The sequence below is a fragment of the Colobus angolensis genome, unplaced genomic scaffold (assembly GCF_000951035.1).
Source record: "Colobus angolensis palliatus isolate OR3802 unplaced genomic scaffold, Cang.pa_1.0 Scaffold231, whole genome shotgun sequence".
NCBI classification, from domain to species: domain Eukaryota; kingdom Metazoa; phylum Chordata; class Mammalia; order Primates; family Cercopithecidae; genus Colobus; species Colobus angolensis.
This window is the reverse complement of record NW_012115500.1, coordinates 3,735,821-3,757,472: the sequence shown is the minus strand read 5'-3', so window position 1 is coordinate 3,757,472 and position 21,652 is coordinate 3,735,821. Positions and strand designations below refer to the sequence as shown.

General features: G+C 34.5%; 1 protein-coding gene across 1 annotated transcript in view; it reads right to left on the bottom strand.

Moving 5' to 3' along the window:
* Positions 1–8,859: 8,859 nt before the first annotated feature.
* RNF217 (ring finger protein 217) overlaps positions 8,860–21,652 on the bottom strand; it is a 38,180-nt gene continuing 25,387 nt past the window's right edge. Inside the window, 4 exon segments of the mRNA XM_011944462.1 lie at positions 8,860–9,736; positions 10,024–10,150; positions 11,091–11,162; positions 15,748–15,949. Of these exon segments, the coding sequence (XP_011799852.1) occupies positions 9,703–9,736; positions 10,024–10,150; positions 11,091–11,162; positions 15,748–15,949 (435 nt within the window). The 3' untranslated portion in view covers positions 8,860–9,702.

The following is a 21,652-nucleotide window of genomic DNA, read 5'->3' as shown; positions in this document are numbered from 1 at the left end:
TAAAAACTTTTATTACGCATTGCTAAATAACATTGCACGATGTCTTGCACACATCGTGCGGTAAACAGCACTCCACAGTAATCCATACACTAGCTCGTACAATGACAATCAAAATAGTTTGAAAACCATTACAGTTTTCATGTGAGTGTCTTTATATTCTTCCATGCATCTGACTTCATAATTAAGATTACTCTTCCATTCTAAAGCAACCAACCAAAAATAATTTTTTATAAAAGCCCAACCACAACAAAAGGTCATTGAGACATTATGAAAAGTCCGAAATTAGACTCCGAAATATCACAAGGTGTCCGTCTTTTGAAAGACTTGTCCCTAAAATTTGTGTGATCTGACACTTGGGTTGGTTTTACCGCCAGCAGCACGTGAGACTGTACTTACTAAGAAGGAGCAGTACATTGACACATCGACTGAAAATTCTTGAGGTAATAGATTTTTAAATTTCACTGCTTTAAAAAAAAAAAAATCTCTTAATGTTCAGGTCCTGTCCAGCAGGACCTACCTGTTGGCAGGAAGATTCTTTTCCTTTTTCTTTGTGAAATATTTACACATATCTGCATATACAACCTGTCTTTGTCTTTTCGAAGCACATGGTTTATTTTAATTATTCAGCATACATTCATCAGGAAAAGTTGAATTATATATTATGATACATAAAGAATATAACCCAGCATTTTGTATAAAGCTAAAACAAAAGGCACAGATCAAGAAGAGCAAAATAACATATTATACAAAAAGGCTTGATGTTGATAAAGCTCACTGGGAATGAATAACATGTAAATAGCAGACACCATGGTTCTCCAGCATCTGTATGAAAGTATATTACTGACAAAATATTGCCGGAACTGGTCAAATTCCTGAAGTACCATACAGTTACTTTTATTTTTAATGCTTTTGGTAGTTTTGTCCTAATTGGAGCTATAGAGAAAACTGAGAGTCATTTCAACTCCTAAGTTCTAAACTTAATTAGCATTTGTTACGGTTTTAAAGTACAGTTCAATTTTAATGGCTTTAATTTCTGGTGTTTAATATCCATTTGTATAGGTTAGCTTAAAAATGAACAATGAATTTAGGAAAAATACATTGGCTAACCTGCTGTTCTAGAGATAATACAGTAGATTAAGGTAGCAAATGCAGCCTATATACAACCCTAAAGATACACTGTCTCCATAGCACGTTAAATAGAGGGACCAAAGAACACTCACAAAAAATATATGGCTCTTTAGATAAGAAATAAAGTCAAGTGAAAAAAATAAGGCACTATTAACATATATAAATGTTATATACTCGTCACACAAAGCACCATATGGAAGGTTAAAGGGATTATACATTAGTGCTATCGGAAAATGAGAATAAACCCAGTTTCCCTGGCTTTAATTCACCAACTTCTTCCTTTACTTTCAGCAATCAGAGTGTAAATGCTAACGTGGAAGAAAAGTATATACTATACTAAAAACACAATTCATGGAACCAACAGCATGAAATAATCATTTGGAAATAAGTTGATTGCTCTAAGAAGTGTAAGAAATCAGGTTTTTAAGATACTCCTTATTTCCTAACATTTCATCTCAACAGAATTTTTCCTTTGCAATTTCTTTTGAGAGATTTCCACATATCAACATTGTCTAATTAAAAAAAAAATTTACTCTACCCCCTCTTTCATAAAATATATTCAGAATGATTTCTTCCACACAGTTTTGTGATTATCAAAGTTAATAGTATAACTAATGAAATAGAGAAGTTAAAAAATAAAATTGCATAAATATTTTCCAATATCATTAAAAAGAATCAATGACATCTCTTTTCAACCAGGCCCATTTTAAACCTGAAAAATATTATAACTTTATTTGGAAAATGGCAGCAAATTTTATAGAAAACTAAAAATATGTAATCTAATGAAATGATGGACAAGATCTGGTACAAATTACTATCCATCTTATAATCAAGAAATTTCTTCTAATTTTCTATTGTTAAGGAAAATATAATTAAAATGGAATATATTCTGATATTTAAGTAAAAGATGGCAATAATTCCTTAGAACTGTAATTTCTGAATATACAGTAATAACAGATTAACACTCAATTTTTTTTCTCTTTATTATTTTACTCTATTTGGGAAAAGAATGAATAATTTAATTGTCCACAGTTTTGAAATATACATTGATATAAATATATTTGTTTCATAAAAATGCCTTACAATTTTGTTTAAAATAGAATCAAAACAACTAGTTCGTTAATATTTTAACATCACTGTTGTGTTCCTTCTACAGAAAACCATTTCTGTCATCTCTCGGAATTTACTAATTACTATGTTAATAATTTCTTCTAAAAGGAACAAAATTGTCAATTAATTTTCATATTCAAAATCTGTAACATTGTCCTTGTCAAGGTAAATGGTTTTACATATACATATATATATATGCACACACACACACACATATATACATACACACACACACAAACTAATTATTCTGTTCATGTGAAATATAAAGTTGGTCTACTTTTTAAAATACCATCTAGAGGATTGTAATTGTGATGAAAATGATCAAATAATAAAAGTTATTGAGGAGTTGCCATATGACACTTAAAAAATGGTCTTAGAAGGGTTTGTTGTCCGCTGATAATTATGATGCTTTATCTAAAATTTTCATTATAAAGAAATATAAAGCATGCTAATTTTCTATAAAATGAAAGAATTCAGATATTTATATCAAATATTTAGATACTAGTGGCTTGAAACAATACAGATATATTGGAATATTGAAGAAGTAATACATTCACAAAAATGCTATTTTTAAGAATTTGATTGGATTACTAATAATACTTCCCAAGCTGGGGCATGGTGAGGTGAACACATCACAAATTTGCAGAGAACCAGTGACAGCATAGCTTGCCAGTCACAAGAATCTAAAAGGACATTTCAGCAATTTCTGGGGTCCTTTAACACTCAAGTCTGCCTCTCCCTTGTTCTTTTCTGTTATGTACTGAATCTATACTAAATACATTGAGTGTGACTTATATCTAAATCATATCAATAAAAACGTCAAACACTTGCAAATGACAAATGTTTTCTCTAGCATAGGATTAATATCAGTTACATTCAATGTGATCTACTTTAGATTATCAAAAATCTAACAATGTTCACAGAGTATGAATCCATGATTGAATCTTATATACAAATGCTACACTATGTAAATCCACCCCAAGTCCAAGCTGTAGGACTTTTTGCTGAAACAAAGACCATAAACCATACCTATAACCCTTTTTGGATGAAGAATGAGTGACCTGGGGTCAGGTTGGATGAATGTCCACACATGCTTTCTGTCCAACTAATATGCAAACACAATATTGATCTTACAACAGTCACGAAGCAATTTCTGAAGCTTGGTTTTAGAGTATTATTAGGCCCTCTGATCCAACTGGTATCTTCATTTGCTTGACTTACTTCTTGGCAGAGGGCTAGGCAGTGTTCTCCAACTCCTATCAAGAGGAAAAGTGTTCCAGGCACTCCTAATACATTTCCATTTACCGATAAAATAAGCCAAGGTAAATTATGTTCACTACCAGAGCTAAATTCTGGAGTGTGTTCAGTGTTGAATTCATTTCATTACAGTGAAAGGAGTTAAGGGCGAGACAGAATTTATCCCACACTTGGCCAAGATGGGAAGAAGACTGAAAAGGCAAAAATCAAGATAATTAGGAAATTTAAGAGAAAAAGGAGCTTGATGTTGAAGTATGTGGGTATCATTTCACAAGGAAAGTCATTTAGTATTAATAATGGAATAGAGTGACACAATATAGCACAGAACTGAAAAAAAGTATTTTTTATGTTAGTAAGTCTGAACAATTTAAGTAATACAAAGTTAGATACACCAAATGAAAATTTTTAAAAGGAAAAAGGAAGTGACAGAAAAAGGCAATGGCAATGTTTTGTGTATTAAAAAAATTATTGCCTTTTACATTCATATTGTTATTCTAAAATAGTGCTTTAGCCAAAAAGATATATATAGTTTGTAACATGCATAATTACATTATTTTAAAACTGGCAATATGTATAAGGATTTTGTAAGGTATGTGATATAGTAACGCTTCAGCTAATGCTCCAAAGTAGCAATGAGAATAGTCTCACTACTTTGACTCTGTTTCTTGGATTTGGAAGAAGTCAACTAAAGTTTCAGCCTTACAAAGAGTAACAATAGAAGTCCCACACAATTTTAGGCTATGAAATGTGTATTTGTTCTATTTTCAAAATCACAGTTACAAAGGAGTCGCACTGTAATTCTCTCTTAAATGTTTGTATCATTGGTTTGCATCCAAAAGGTAACATTTCACAATCTTAAAATACTCCCCAAACTTTGTAACTCTGATTTTGTCCTGATAATACTTTAATGCTTCTATAAAATTATTTGTTTTATCAAATTAATAATTGTGGCTATACAAATTAACAATGTGATTTTGAAGACAGGCATAGTAGGTGTATGCTTGTAATCCCAGCTACTCCAGAGGCAAAGGAGGAGGGATCGCTTGAGTCCAAGAGTTCGAGACCAGCTTGGGCAACATGGAGAGAAGCCCCGTCTCAAAAAAAAGAATTTTATAACTTATTTTCCATATTAGGGGGGACAGTATCATAATTAAATTATAACTTTAAATACAAAATATGCTTAAACTTGGGATTGGTATGCAAAACTGGTAGTTTTGATTGATCGTATTTTTAGTCAGGGAGATTTCTTTTATAGAACTCATGAATTATGAAACTGCAGTTAAAACTTTCAGTAGAAATTAACTCAATGTTTTAAACAAACATTCCAAGTAGATATATTAGGTAACACTTACTGAGTATTATTTGCTAGGTTTGGGGTCCTGATAAACATTCCAAGATTACTATTATTTCAGACATTGCTACTTTTCTTCAGGTATGTTTTGTTTTAAATCTTTAGCTTCTGATTCCTCTCAAATTTAAAGAGATGACACATATTTGCTAACACTGTTATCCTACTATCTCCATTGAAATATATGTATATTGCATATTGTCTCCATTAAAATGTATGCATTGATTGCTTTAACTTTGTCATTATTTAAATGGTACAAGTACTTTAAAGTGCATTACAAAATTTTAAGGCTATATTTATAACAGATATTAACATAAAACAATAAAGCAGACCATGGGAAAGATCACTTTCAACAGTTGGGAGAGATTTCAGCCACAAATATGGAAGAATAAAAATATAATCCAATGTGAAGACTCACATTAAGGCTTATGTGCAGCTTGCTTATAAAATCAAAATCTAAAAATGTTTTTCGGCATAAATTTTCTTGTTTTTGTACTTAATAAAGTATGCCAGTTAAGTTTATAGAGGCCACTAAATTTTTCATAACTCTAAATGTAACAGCCAGTGTAAAAGTGTAATGTTAAAAAAAATTCATTTAACAAGGGAGCAGCTGAATCCATGTCTTGGCAGATGTGCCCTCATTTGACAAAGGTCAGGAAGGAATGCTAATGCTTCGCACATGCCAGAGTGAGTTTTTTGGCCCCTCCTGTCTCTCTTCTTCTCCGTCAGTGAAGAGGAATAGTTAGAATAGCAGAGGTATGGAGAAAAATGAGGATGAGGAAGGGCACCAGGGACTGGAAACGATTACAGTGGTTCATAGGTATTTTAGGAGAGCAGTCATATATTTGGGTGGTAAGATTGAAAGATAAAGGCTCAGTTGGAGCCTTGGGACTTAAGAGATAGTGGGTGTCATAGAACAAGGTATTTTCTGACAAGCACCACTGAATCTTGATACCACAGCAGAGAAAGTACAATTACAGATACCATGTTGTAACCTGACTTGTGTTTAATTATCTTTGTTTTCTTGTCTGTTCTACTCTTAGGATACAATAGCACCTATGAGAAAATCAAGGTGGTGGCAACACGATGTTGCTTGTACCAAAAGGTTTGACCCCTCTCTTCTAACTCCACATACATACACTATTCCATGATTTATAATTATCCCACCAAATCATACATAATCTATTTTTCTGGGAATTGCTGTGGGCATTTATAATTGCCAACATATTCTTTCCTACTTTTCACAATGGCATAATTAAGTTCCTCTGTCAAGCAACATACACAAAAATGGATAGTGTTATTAAAAATGTGAAAAGTATCACCAATTTGGCTTGAGTTTTTCATTTAAATCCCTCAAGTTTTAAAATGAGGCAATCCAAAAGTCAATTCATCTTTATCTGACAGACATCTCCTCAAATTTTATTTTTATTGAAAAAAGATTTCCTATTGTAAGTTTTGGCAAGGTATTTATTTGGCTAATCAGGCAGAAAGGAAATTATCCTTCAAAAGATGATTTTCTTTAAAAATTATGCACTCCTGTACAATCTTTCTTTTTATCCAAAAAAGGGTCTCATATTATTTCTGTGACCTCATCTCCTGAAATTACATTACAATGTTTATTACAAAGATCTTGTAAAAAACAAATATACAATCTTATGGATATGTTCACGCAAGGTGACAAAATTATATGCAAAAGGGTCTTCACTCTTGCTTTCTTTGTAATACAGAAATGAAAATAATCTTGTAGTCCATTCAACAGGGGACTAATTCAATAAATTAAAGTATACCCCTAGAATGGATTATGCAGTAATTTATAAAAGAATGAGGTAAATCTATTTAAACACTTACAGAAAGGTATCTACTGATATATAATAAAATGACAAAGAGTCGCAGCACAGTAAGAATATTTTTCTATTTGTATAAAATGAATACACACACAGACACAAACACAAACACACTTATTTGTAGAAAGTGTCTGCAAAGACACATACCAAACCATTAACAGTGGTCACCCCTAGAAAATAAGGGGTGGGGTAAGCAGAGAAAGTTGTATTTTATAAATTCTGTATGGTTCAATTTTTTAAAGTAGTATATATTAAATTTACAATAAGAGCATATAAAATGACAGGCCATGATAGAAAGATACTTATTTTATGTGCACGTTTCTTTTTAAAGTAGTTTTTAGAATTTCTCCCAAAAGTTACTACTATTGTTTTACCTTCAAAGTTGGCACTGACATATAAATAATACTTTTTATTTTCTTCTCTCTTTTAAAGATCTTGATGAAACTTAGTAAAAAATTCACAAATAATCATTTTAAGTTACCAGCAGGGAAAGGCCTAATAGATATGACCCTTTAAGGAGAAAAATGTATATGTTAATTTAAAAATATCTACTCAATAGAAAAATGAAAAACCTGTGCAACACAGTGCACGCTACTTCAAGCATTGGTGAAATAGCCTTCACTGAAAACAGACACCACTTTGTAACAGGAATATTGGAAAGTTTTCTAAATAATATAAAAATATGTTCAAAAGATAAGTTATTTAAAGAAAGAAATAAAAATCCCTGAGTAGGCCAAAGATAACAGATACATAACCTAGAAAACAGATTATCCAAGACCAAAGAGTATGTTATTCAGCCAGTTGGTACATATGTATATGGCATATGTGTTCATATGCAGTTACGGGAATATTTCATATATACCATACATATGATATATATACATCATACATATACAGATCAGCTAGGTTTAGAGTTCATCATATTCACATATTGCTGAACTAATGCCTAAGTTCAGGAAAGATGAATTTACAAAACCTAAGTACTCTTATGACAGGCTAGAAATTCTCCTTCCTTCAGTCTTAACACTAGAACACCTAAAATAGGCACTCAATAAATATCTGTCAAATGGATGGATGAGTGAATGAAAAGATAAGTTTGTGAAACCAGAGCATCACTATTTCTTGTATTATATTATGCTTTAGAAATATGCTATTCTCGAACCATAAATGTCACACACTCCTTTAAGTGGAAATAGACAACTAATCCAGAAACTGTAGTACAATTATTCTGTGTTATTTGGAAAGAATGAAAGCATGCTGGCTTCTTATTCACGCAAGTAAACTTCACTTTTTATGTCAAACAAAAATAAAATATTCTTACACTCTGGAGCTCAACAAAAACAAACTACTCATGTTAATGCATGTTTTATCATATCATCTATTTCAAATCAGACAAGGTTGCTGACAAATGTACATCTAAGACAGACGACTAATTTTAAGAATTTGGAGACAATTCAAAGCTTTAGGCTTTTTAGGGGTCTTTTTTTTTTTCCTGTTTGCTGATGAACTTTTGTGATGAAAACAAAGGCATATCAGAGTCTAGTTACTTGTCTATTTCTTATTTTTAAAGCTTTCGTAGGTTGAGAAAAACTTCCTGAAAATATTTCCTTCACTTTTTTGTTTCCTTCCCCAAAAGCAGCTGATATTGGACAAACTCAAGAACATAAAAAGTTTTCAAACTAACTCCTCCATAAGAAGACGCCCCCAAAAATATTACATGTTTGAGCAGTTAAATGTAAGAAAAAATCTTTCAAAACTAGTATTTGTTTTTATGAAAAACCTTGAGAACAAATAAAAACAGAGAGGAGGAGGCAAGAGAGAACAGGGTTAGTATATTAAATGATGTAAGACCTTGACCTAAAGCAGAATTATCTGTAATTACAAGTTGGTTAAAAAAATTAGCAGAATACGATTTTTTTTTTAAAAGGCTTAAGCAGTTCTCTAGAGCAAACTTGTTTTTGAGATTAAATAATCCCAATGTGAAGGATTTATCTATAGAGTGAAGCATGTATTTCAAAATGTAAGATTTTTAAAAAGACTGAATATTTGGATCTTGAGGATTTCCTAAAAGCAGCCAGTTTTGTCAGTTTACAAAGCTTAATACTCCTTGGGGTGACATTGCACAAATTTCTGTGTTTGTATGACAAAAAGAAAGAGCAAGAAATAGAAAAGTTCAGCATCAAAATAGCCTGTTGTCTATGTTGACTTTAATTTAATACATTGCCAAATTATGTCCACAAAGGAACCATCATCTTTCAATAGGTCTACAAAAATGTGGAAAAATAGTGTAGCGGTATGGAACTGGGTAAGTACAAGGTTACTGGGCCTAGTTTTAATACATATTTATATACACACACATTCACACCCCTACACATAAACACTTCAGTAACTTAGTATTCTTCTCATTAATTTACTTTCATTCATTCCCTTTTGGACATTGAGACTTTTAGCAATAATAACGTTGGAAAGATAAAGAAATTATACTGCTGGGGCCACAGATTATAATAGGTGCATTCAGTGAACTCTTATCTTCTGAAAAGTGGCCTTGCTTGTTGGTACAGATAGGACTTCAGCTATTCACACCAAGTCTCACAAGATGGCCTGGAAGGAGGTGTAGAGTTCAAAGACAGTCCAAGCAGTTCTCAGAAGAGGTGTGCTCAGAAGAATTCTGAGGATAACTGGTTCTTAAAGTATCTTCTTCCAAGAACCACAAAGGTCAGAGTTATGATACAGATGTTTACAGTTTATGAAAGTGACCATTTTTTAAAAGCAGCAGCAATTTGTTTAGGGAAAGGACAGGATACCATGTTGGGAGTGCACCATAGCTAGAGGCATTGTGGCCCACGGAGAATCACTGGGAGATGAGATGGTAGAAGGTTCCTCTCAGTATTTTTCAAGATGTGACTCACAGATGGGTGTACCATTTGGTATCGCTCCTACTCCAACCAGCTAAGCTGGATGAAATCATCCGCATGCTACCAGTGCATACCTGTCCGTGACCGTTTTCTCTGTTTTTTACAAAGGCAATAGATAGGAAATACAAATAAACCTAGGGATAAAAAAATTAAAGTTAGTTAGGATGAGAGGCATTTAGGTTTTCCTATTTTAAAATATCCATGTTTGTTTGTTTGCAATCTATGAACATGAAAAGAGGAAGACATCTACACTATGAAATGTATTCACTTCTACAATACTTCCTTCTTTAATATTTCCCTTTAGCGCTTCTCCCCTTTTAGCACCCTCAGTGATACCAGTTTAATAATAATGATTCCTCTCAAAATATCAAAACTTTGGTTTAAATCTTCTTTATTGTCCACAGTCATATCATTTGCACACTATGATACTCATACTTCTTTCAGGCAGTATAGCATATCACTTAACAATACAGGCTGTGGAGCCAAATGTTGGGTTTGATTCCCGATTCCACCACTTATGAGGTCCTAGTAAGTCTTAATTTCTTCAACTGTATAATACAGATAATAATACCTATTTCATAATGTCCTAACTCACATTGCAAGAACTTAAATGTCAGATGCTTTATAATTCTGTTCTGCACATTTATTACTTGCTAAACAGAAGTTGACACATGAAAATCATTTTTTTAGCAAAAAAAAAAAATCTAATATATGGAACAATGATCAAAGCAGCCTTCATCTATAGCATTTAGCTTAAAATTATTAAAGCAATAGTTCTCAAAGTATGGTCCCTGAACCAACTGCATGAGTATCACCTGGGAAATTTTTAAAAATAAAAATCAATGGACTTTTCCCATATACTGAGTAAGAAACTGCAGATAGAAACCAGCAATCTGTGTTTTATCCAGCCCTCGAGGATATTCTAAAGCACATTAGAGTCTGAGAACCACTGCTTTAAAATATATATTTTAATATACTTGCATAAATAAAACTATGCAAGCAAATCACTGCAAGGTTTTCTATTTGTCAGTGCTCAAGTGTATGTTGGGTATATGTTCCTGTACACACTGATTATCTGTTTGTATCCATGGCATCTTTTATTGGACCAAACGAAACACATAAGGTGCACTAGAACTTCTTTTCCTTGATGCTTTAACCTGAACTCAGAATTAGAAAATTTGAGTTCTATTCCACTTGCCTTTTTCCCTAAGATACTAATTCTATTAACTTTGTATCATAAAAGAGTTAATAATGCTTTATAAGATACATGAATCACAATGTTCATAGACTGAACAATTCATACTAACATATCCGACAGGAAACACACTCCTCTGATCTTTTAAATGATATGCTGGTACTCTATCTAAAGCAGGCATACAATAGAAATTATGTCCATTTAATAACTGATTCGTATTATTACATTTACACTCATATTCTCTCTATGGCCCTCAGATAATTCTAATCTCAGATACATGAAGTGTTTCTTACCGATTACAACTGCTATGGCCCCTAGTGCCAATCCCAAAACCATAATTAGAGGTGCAATGAATAATTTTCCAGCTGGAAAACAAAAGGCAAAATAATTTAAGGAGTCTTAAAACTAACTTACTATATAATTACAGTGATGCTTTTTAAATACCACAGTGTATATTATTTTTTAAGTAGTCTGATTACACTTAAGGCTGTATATATCTAAGAACTATATCAGGATTAGGTATAGAACAGATACACACGTGTAAGTTTAGTAACCTCACTGAAATCCTGAGCACATGCATCAAACATAAATCACTTATCCTTTCTAACCAAAAACATTCCAAAGCAACTGGCTTACTGTATTCTACAAGACAGTTCATCTTTGTGCTTTTCCTTAAGATCCTTTCCATTTTCAGTGTTCGCAATGCTAGAAGATTAAGAAAGAAGTGGCACATTTTGAGTTGGTAGGGGAAAATCTTGTTAGCTCACAACATGGAGAGCTGGTAGGTCCTACAGAGGGCTTCTGTCCAAGCCCACATCTAAAGAAGTGGTTTATTTACATCCTGGGTCCAAAGAAAACTAATAATATGAACGCCTAACAGACTGAACTACAAAGGGGACGTTTCAGGATGTTAGAGAAAACTACGAATAAATATGCAGTACGCTGAAAGTTACTCAAGTGAATCATTTTAACAAATTGAAAAAGGAAGCACTTATAAAATAAAAAGGCAAAGTGCTGGTAAGGATGTCAAGTGGTATCAGCCAGCATTTTCTTTTCTAAATGAATCATTAAGCAGTGACGATAAACTGTAGCCATAAGTATACATAGCACAGTACAACATAAGAATCCCACTGACGTTGAAAGACACAGGCACAAAAAGAGGCTAATAAATAACATATTGTTTTTGTATTTTAAACCTCAAGGCATGTGACACAGCTTCAGAGCTGCACAACTCAAATGCCACAAGAGATGAGAGTGAGAAACTTTGCAGTAGACTTCACATGGCAATTTAAGAATGACACAGCAACATCATTCTATAAATCAAGGACAGTAATTTAGAAAAACCAATTACATTAAAAAAAGAAACGAACACAGCCATTTGTTGGAAGTTTGTCAAAACATACTAACTTTTTTATTATTAAGAAATGATCTTTGGAACCAGATGACCAGGCATGTGTACAATACTACTGTTTTAAACATCTAATTTAAAAAGATCGCCATTCAATTAGCACCGTGTCTAGACTTGGGTTTTATTTATATTTTTTGCCAATGACAGAATCCAAGTAAGTAGTAAGTCCCATTGAAAATTACATTTAGTACACTCTTAAAGTGATGCTTAAGAGTTTAGAATATATAAGCACATATATTTTAAAATAATGTGTTTTTCTCCTATGGACATAGCTCGGTCTGTTCATTCATATTTCCTTTTAATTATCAGTATATTTTCCTAATAATAAAACATGACTAAAAAGTTAACAGCATTGATTTTCTTTTTCCTCTCAAACATCACAGAATTCAAGGAACCAGATAGGAAATAAGCTTATTCCAATTATGTAATCCATGTTCAAACATATTTACATCTACTTTTGAAACTGTCTTAAGGGACTGGGCATAATATCTCTTATTCCTGGGTTAGTAACATTGTTCTAAAACATCATATTCAATTGCTGAAATAATATTCTATCATATCCATATATCATATTTTATTTAAATATTCCTATACTTTTTTGTTCCTTTTTCTCTATTTTAAATTATACTTGCACATAAACCATTTTCAGTCTATCTAGATTTATCATGTTTTAAAATGTACTTCACATTAGTATCAAATTTCTTTGAGAAAGAATTGTACAAAATTTTCAATTCATTAAGCATGAAAGTCCAGTATTAAGTATTAACTTGATAAAACATTTGCTAGTCAATAGTTAGCAGATGTTTTATCAAGTTAATACTTAATACTCAATACTCAAAGTATCTCATTTTGAGACTGCCGATTTACATTTCTCTGACAGCTAATAACACTGAATATTTTTGAACATATGTATTGGCTATTTGTATTTCTTCAGTTCTGGCTCCAGGCTTGTCTTTCTTTTTTTTAATTGGGTATTCGTTTTCAGAGACGGCTCCTTGTTTTTGTTCATATAAATTATTTGTCATCTAGAAATCAATTGAAGACCTATTCTTAAAAATTACATGACTTGATTTAAAAACTCAGAATTTTTGTATGGAGTAATATGAGAATTTAAAATTTATCCTCAGCCACTTTTATTCCCAGTATCATTGCTTTAATAATCTGCCCACACCTCATTGGGGAGATGCCTCTATCTCAGAGGCTGCTAATCAGCCCCAAATCTCTCTTCTCCTTTATAATATATGAGCAGAACCTCTGATCTCTAGCTGAGCACGTGGTTACAGGTTACACGGAATGAAGACGATGTTTCCAACCCTTCAGCTGTGAGAGATGAAGGCCCTTTCTCCGCCTCTGGCCAAGGACCACATGAGGCTGTATTCCAAGACTGAGGGAGCAAGTTGTGTTACATCACACAAGGACAGTGGGTGGGAGGGCTTCCCTATACTCCATCTTCTCTCTGAAATGGCAGGGAGTAAGTAACTTTGTAAATTACAACATTCCTCTTCCTGCTTTTTGTGGAGATGGGGGAGGGAGGACCACTTCACTTGGAGTTATGGTCCAACAGCAATTAGAGGCAGCTGTGCTTGGGGTGGGGAAAGTATATGTGAATGAAAGAGTTTATCTTAAAGCCAGCTGCTTCCTACTTTGACAGGTTTAACCTGATGTAATTTTATGTGCACACAAGCACGTGCACCCACAAAAGACAGGCCAAAAAGGAGGCTGAGAGGTTGGACCTTTAAGAAGTGATTAGGTCTTGAGAGCAGAGCCCTTATGACTGGATTAATACCACTATCATAGGAGTGTGTTAGTTACCAGTGGAGTGGGTTCCTGACAAAAGGGTAAGTTTGGCTCCCATTTTCTCTGTCTCGTGGGCTTGCTGGCCCTTCTGCCATGCTATGATGCAGCACGAAGGCTCTCACCAGATGCAGCCACTGGATCTTGGACTGCTCATCCTCCAGAACCATGAGCCAAATAAATGTCTTCTCTATTTAAAATAAAGAATGGAAGGAAACACGCTGCCATGACAAAATTAGAGGTGGCACTGAAGTAGAAAATAAAATAGCAATGCAGAAAATACAGTGATTTTGTGTTTTCATGTTGCTCTCTGCATATACAGATTTGCAAATAGATTCTATCTCAAAACTTAATTTGCAATTGATTTTCTCATGGTATTAGAGGTTAAGGTTAGATTCCCTAGTTATCCCTCCAATGTCTGTTTAATACATATATATTGGTTATGTAATGATAACATCCACCATATTTGCAAATTAAGAAGCGGCACACACTGGAAAATCATTAAAAGCAGTCTTGACTATTGAATGTTATTGGCTGTGGAAAATTATGCTCCATTAACCTCAGGAAGAATATTTTCATAGAAATCACATAGATTTTAGAAAATGATGGCACTGGTTTCCATATGTGAAAGTGCATTTGCATGTATATGTTCTATCTGTTACCTGATAGAAATGTATTACTAACATCAACTTCATTCTGATCAGGTATCATACGCTTCTAAGGAGGAAAATGGTTCACAACAGTTATGAAGTGACCAAAGGCTAAGGAGAGATATAAAGATTTTCATTAAGTAACTAGGCAAAAGTAGAAGGAAAATGGAAATGTGGAAGATGATAAAAAGTGTTGCCTATACATGAGAAACACTGCCAGAAAAGGAATTCTAACAGACATCCACATGATGAAAAAGGGGAAGAAATCTCACATGGTTACATTCCAGAGCAGCAGGGAATGGAATACATTCCAGAGGAGGAGAAGAAGAAATATTCCATCAAAGAACCTTGTATTACCCAAAGGCAGTGGCATTTGGCCAGGGTGATTTGTCTATGGGCAGGTGTCTGTGTTTCTGTTTGCGTATTTGTGTGCCAGTGTGGGAAGGGGTTGTGTATGAGGCTAGTATGTGTTGTTGAGGAAGAGGGGGTCAATCCACAAAAGCATTTTCACTTGGATAATTCACTTGGATAATTAAACTTGGGTTTGTATGCACTGAGGGCATTTGATATTATTATATTAACTGTTACCTATTAATAATTAAAACAATGGAAAATATATACAACTTACCAATTATATAGATATAATGGAACTCTATTACAGGGCTCTAAAAGGTAGATTTCTTTCCCCTGCCTTCCTAGACTATGCTCCATGCTGTACTGTATTGCATGTCCTCCATGAATGAGTGGAGGATATTGACCTGCTGCTGGATATTGTCCATTACAAAAATATACATGACACGGCCCCTCTTGTTAAGTGGCTTACAACAGGGTTTCAGAAATTTAAGAGGCAAATAATTTCAGATTTCTATGTGTGATGACTAAATTGCTTTTTCAAACAAAATCTACTTGCTCATATAAGTAGTGTCCTGGTAACAAAATTTAAGTTTAAAATTTTAATCTTAAAGGGTGAGAGAATATCCTCCTGTAAATACTGGGCACATGGCAGGTGCTCTGAATTACCATGGCTGCACATTTCCAAGTTCTATTTTCACTACTTAATTCCCAGGGAAGATACCCATAAGCACGTCAGACACTCACCACAGACTGACCCTCGCACTAATCTCCTTAAATGAGGTCTCTCTGGGAGGTAGCGATATTTGCATCCAAATATACTGAGGTTTGATGTGTGGTCTCCAAAAAATCGGAGCTGGCGGTATCTCTCACCACATCGGTAACAAAAATTAGTGTTACATTGTGAGCAGGTCATATGGTCACATCCTTCAGTTCGCTGGATGTGGATCTGTATCAGCAAGAGAGGGAAAGAGAAGGAAAGTTAGTCAAGTTTTTAAAAAGTAAAATCACAAATTTTATGAAACAACACTTACCAGTTTCACCAAAATAAAAGTCTCTCATAGCACTCCTGAGGCTGTGAATTTGCTTATAATCATACCCTCCAAGATTATCTTTTTACCAAATACTTTCATGTGTGCAGAGCTTGATAATATTTCAAGTACTCAATCTGTTGACTTGTCTTGACCAATATAAAAGCAAACACATTCCAAGGAAGACGCATTTATCTTTCCAGACATACACCTAGCTCAGTGGTTAGGAGGCAATTTAAAACGCTTTGAAAGTATATTTTGTTTTTGCTATGATCAGCAAGAATGAGCCAGCTTGGGGGAATAGGCAGAGATAAAGAGTATTCCTTAAAAGAAAGGATTACATAAAAGTTTTTGTGAATAAATATCAAAAAGCAGAAGTCTCTTTGTTGAAGGAAATGATAGCAGATATAAATGTATTTGCAATATCATTTTAGTTTTCAGCTCTAATATTATTTGTAAATGTGTTGTTTGTAGAACTGTTTGTACAATACCATCTGTGCAACTGAGTACCTTCCTCTATTGTTGCAGTCAAGTTACATGTAAACACAGCTTCACCCATCATGTAACAAGGATTTCATTTTTGGGTAGCTCACCATATATACATATATATGTACACCATATATACCATACAGTGCAGGCATGGTATCTATACATACACCATATATACCATACAGTGCAGGCATGGTATCTATACATACACCATATATACCATACAGTGTGGCAGTCACTGCCTCAAGCACTGAGACCATGTTATAATCAAGGCTTTACTCTTTGAGATAAAATTGGAAACTCAACTTAGAATCCTCATGGAAAGGTACTGTATATAAATTAGAGCCATCTTTATCTGTGCATACTTTGCTGCATGAATAACAATAAAAGACAACATAAATTAAATTAACATTGTTTAATCAAAATAAATACTATTTTGGTTACACTGCGGATATGGTTTGGCTCTGTGTCCCCACCTAAATCTCACCTTGAATTGTAACAATCCCCACGTGTCAAGGGCAGGGCCAAGTGGAGGGAATTGCATCATGGGGGCAGTTTCCTTCATGCTGCTCTTGTGATAATCAGTGAGTCTCAGATCTGATAGTTTTATAAGCGTCTGGCATTTCCCCTGTTTGCATTCATTTTCTCTCCTGCCGCCCTGTGAAGATGTGCCTTCTGCCATGATTTTAAGTTTCCTGAGGCCTTCGAGTCAATTAAACCTCTCTTTTTTAATAAATTACCCAGTCTCAGGTATTTCTTCATAGCAGCATGATAATGGACTAATACAATTGCCCAGCTCTCCTGCTACTAAAATGAGACCTCCTAAAAACAGTCTTTCTATTTCACTACGACAGGGGTGTCCAATCTTTTGACCACACTGGAAGAAGAATAATTGTCTTGGGCCACACATAAAATACACTAACACTAATGATAGCTGATGAGCTAAAATAAATTGCAAAAAAAATCTCGTAACGTTTTAAGAAAGTTTACAAATTTGTGTTGGACCGCATTCAAAGCTGTCCTGGGCAGCAAGGGGCCCGCAGGTTGGACAAGATTGCACTTGCGGTAGGTACTTGCTCCATTCAAGTCACATCTTTACTCATTCATATGTGAGTTCTTTGCTTACAAATTTTATTTAAAACACTCTCGATACCATTTTGATTAGTGTAAGCTTCTATTCATTGTGTTGTTTCGGGACTAGAGTGTCAGTGAGTATTTTAATGCAATTGGGAATTTTACAATTAACAAGTGTTTCAAATCCTTCAGTAGTTGTTTGACTCTTGTCAGTCAAGCCTTGGCCACAGGCCACAACTTTGCATATTTCCTTTAAAATTATCCTTTCCTTCCCCTAATACAGTGTATTTATTTGAATTTCTGAAGTAGTGTAGTTATAACTACGTTAAAAGAAAACTGGTCAGTGATTATGGAGGTGGGATAAAATCATCCAGGAAAAAGAGAAGAGCTCCGTGAAAGGAGAAATGAAAAGGTTGAGAGATGAAAATTTTTCTTTGCTTTAAAATGAAACCTTGTCGTACAGCTTTTAGGAACAAAAATTTTTTGAAGTTCCTAACTCCAAATTATGTGCAGTATTTCAGTTTTAGGGACTAAATAACTAAAATATAAAACTGCAATTTAAAGGAACAATATCAATTTCAAAAGAACTCATGAGGCTGCTTGTAAATTAGTAATGGTCGTTAATCATAAAAATTTCACTTAAATGATAACACCTCTCTCTCCCCCTTCCTCCCACCTCTATCTACGTATCTATCTATGTCTGTCTGTCTGTCTGTCTGTCTGTCTGTATGTATGTATGTATGTATGTATGTATGTATCTATCTATCTATCTATCTATCTATCTATCTATCTATCTTCTATCTACCTACCTACCTAACTGGAAGTTTCTTGGTGACTGTGACCATTCTGAAGAAGTAATAATTAAGTGGAATACAGCGTATTACAGACGGGTGCTTCATACACAGGGAAATGAAGCAACCAAGGAAAAAAAGTTTGCCAATTGGCTGGCAGGACTTTATGTATTCAAAATTGTTAGGTGAACTGGGAGATCAAATGTTCATTCCTTTCCAGTTGGCTGGCTGACACCTGGCAGGTAAGCTTCAGCCTTACAGGGAGGTTGGAAAGAACATGAGCTTTGACTTCACAAAGCCCTGTGTTTGAATTCTAGCTCCACTAGCTGTTTAAAAAGAAGTTACTTTACCTCTCCCAAGTGTCAAGTTAGAAAATATTCCTTACCAAGCAGTGTAAAATGTGATAACCTATGCACAGCGCCAAACTCGTTTTGGCCCATAGGGAGTCAGCTCAATAGAAGTTGTTTCCCATCTACACATTCCCATTTACCCACTTAAAATGCCAGAAATAAAATACCTGGGTATTTTAGCTGCAAGCTCCTGGATTGCCAGGCAGTCCCCTTTCTTACTGCTTCATATGGGCAATTCTTAGGCTGATGCTGGACCAGAGAGTGCTTTCCTAGATAGGCAAGGGTACGGTCAAGGGCATATAAGCACCTAGGGTCAAGGGTTACCAACAAATCATGATTTGGGCAAGAAAAGCAAAATCATGTTTCTTGCTGTGGGTTGCCTCATCCTTTTTTAGTCATGGTGATTTTTTTTCCTTTTATGTGACAGACCAGTAGCAGTGGATCCAGGTTTTGCGAGGCCTGTAGATTGTTTAATTTGAGAAGCCTTCTTTAAGCAAAATAATGCAACTTACAAATATCAGTTAGATACAAGGCCTAAGAAGGGACCTGTGCAGGTGAAGGTCTTTGAAGCTTAAACCCTTTAGCTTTCTGTAAGTCAGTCCCTAGTCCAGCACTTACCCTCCGTTGTTTATGTTTATCAATGGTTACTATAGCCACATCCATTTAGCACAGTAAATGGCATTAGGAATACCACAGGCCAACAGCCCTACAGGACCTCTGAATCATTTCTGATCCTTATTTAAACCACATGAGCACCAGGACATGTTTGAAGACAACTGCTGAAAACCCGAAGCATCGTACACTCAACTTTTTGACTATATATTGTGTTTGATCTTGAAGTAGAGATAATACGACTTAACAAATTTCCTGATTTGACACTGATAGCAGTGTCATGGGTGATCTATCAAGGAAAGAGCACTGATTTTTGCTTAGAGCCTATTATGTGCATTGTACACAGATTAGCACTTTGAAGCCTTACAACGGCACCATGAGATTGGCATTCTTTTTCATAACCAGAGCTCAGAAAAGTAATCTGCCTGAGCGATAATCCTTGTGAGAAAGGATTTTGAATTCACGTCTATTTCTCTATTATGCTAAGTAGTCTCTTATTATGAACTTAAAAGGTAACACCAGAATATCATCATATTATTTGCCAACCAGTCAGACAAACGTGTCAGCTCTCCCTCCACAAGGTATAGCTGTGTCTTCTTGTTTTTGCCATTCTATGCCATTCTTCCTTCAAATGGCATCACTTTTCCTGACAGAAAAACTTGTTCTAATAAGTTTTGCCTCATATTTCACATATAATTTTCAGTGTAATTTTATATCTGTTTGTCATATTGCTTCCTTGGGTTCTAAAATCTTTATGTGGCCTATTTATTATTTCATTTAAATAATTAAGATTGCAATTTCTAGCCTATCTCTTTTAACAGTCTTTCCTTATTAGTATTATTATATTCCAAACACAGCAGGCAACTAAAATACTGTTGATCAAATAATATTTCTGTACAGGAAGTGGTAAAATTGTAAGCTCTATAGTAACCTTGTACATTTTGGGATTATATGGCTCTATAGATTAATTTGAGTATTTTATACACATAATCATGGAAAAAATTGCTTCATCATTTACCAACTGTCAAGTACACAATGCTGCCTTTAATATTATTATGAATATATCTTGATTATATATAAATATTTTATTATTTGACACTAACAGAGAAATAAACTAACAAAATGCAAGTTAATCTGCAACAGGAGACATTATTTTTCACATTTGCTAAGCAAGCTGTAATTCTGAACTCATACCACCGGGGGATAATACATTTCTTATGCTAATGAATTCTGCAAGTACACCTTTATCAGTCTCACTTTGTAACAGTGTCAGCTTTGTTTTTTTTTTTTTTTTTAGTGCAGTGGCCGGATCTCAGCTCACTGCAAGCTCCGCCTCCCGGGTTCACGCCATTCTCCTGCCTCAGCCTCCGGAGTAGCTGGGACTACAGGCGCCCGCCACCTCGCCCGGCTAGTTTTTGTATTTTTAGTAGAGACGGGGTTTCACCGTGTTAGCCAGGATGGTCTCGATCTCCTGACCTCGTGATCCGCCCGTCTCGGCCTCCCAAAGTGCTGGGATTACAGGCTTGAGCCACCGCGCCCGGCCATCAGCTTTGTTTTTAAAACATAAAGTCTTAAAACATAGGTTTAAATTATATTTACAGAAAGTTCATTTTGTTCTCAATGAAGCTGTTTTTATTTTTTATTACAGCTCCCAAAATATTCATCAGTTTAGCTCTGCTAAAAAATAAACTAATTGCTCAAGTAGCTAAAATTTAGTACCAAAATTCTCTTTTTACTTAAAAGATGGAGAAAGACTAGGTATTCCTAATCCATTAGATAAAACTGACCACTCATAAACCACGAATGACATTTGATTTGTTAGTACTCATAGTTTCTTCTAGCTATAACAAATAAGGATGACTGACATTTAAGGAACCGAATATTTAGGCACTAAGCATTACTTATATCTTCCTATACTTAAGGTGATAAGATGAAATGTTCAGAATGAGCTAGATATTCCCTTTTAAGAGTTTGATATTAAGTCTACATTGTTGTAGATGGAAATGACACAAGGAGCCATTTTTGTCCCTAGGATATTCTTCAGAGGATAGATTAAAACCTGTAATAAGAGATTAATCTATATATACACATACTGGCAGATGCTCCAAGCTGAAAATATCATTGGCTGAAAACGGGCAATTTGTAGACATGGGATGTGAAAACACAAAACATAACATCCAAAAAATGCTGGCAACCCAGTCCACTATGGGTATCAGTTGTTCACCCTCGTGATGGCGTGCGTGACTGCCAGCTGCAGCTCGCTGCCACTGCCCAGCTTACTGTAAGCCTGGGAAAACATCAAAAT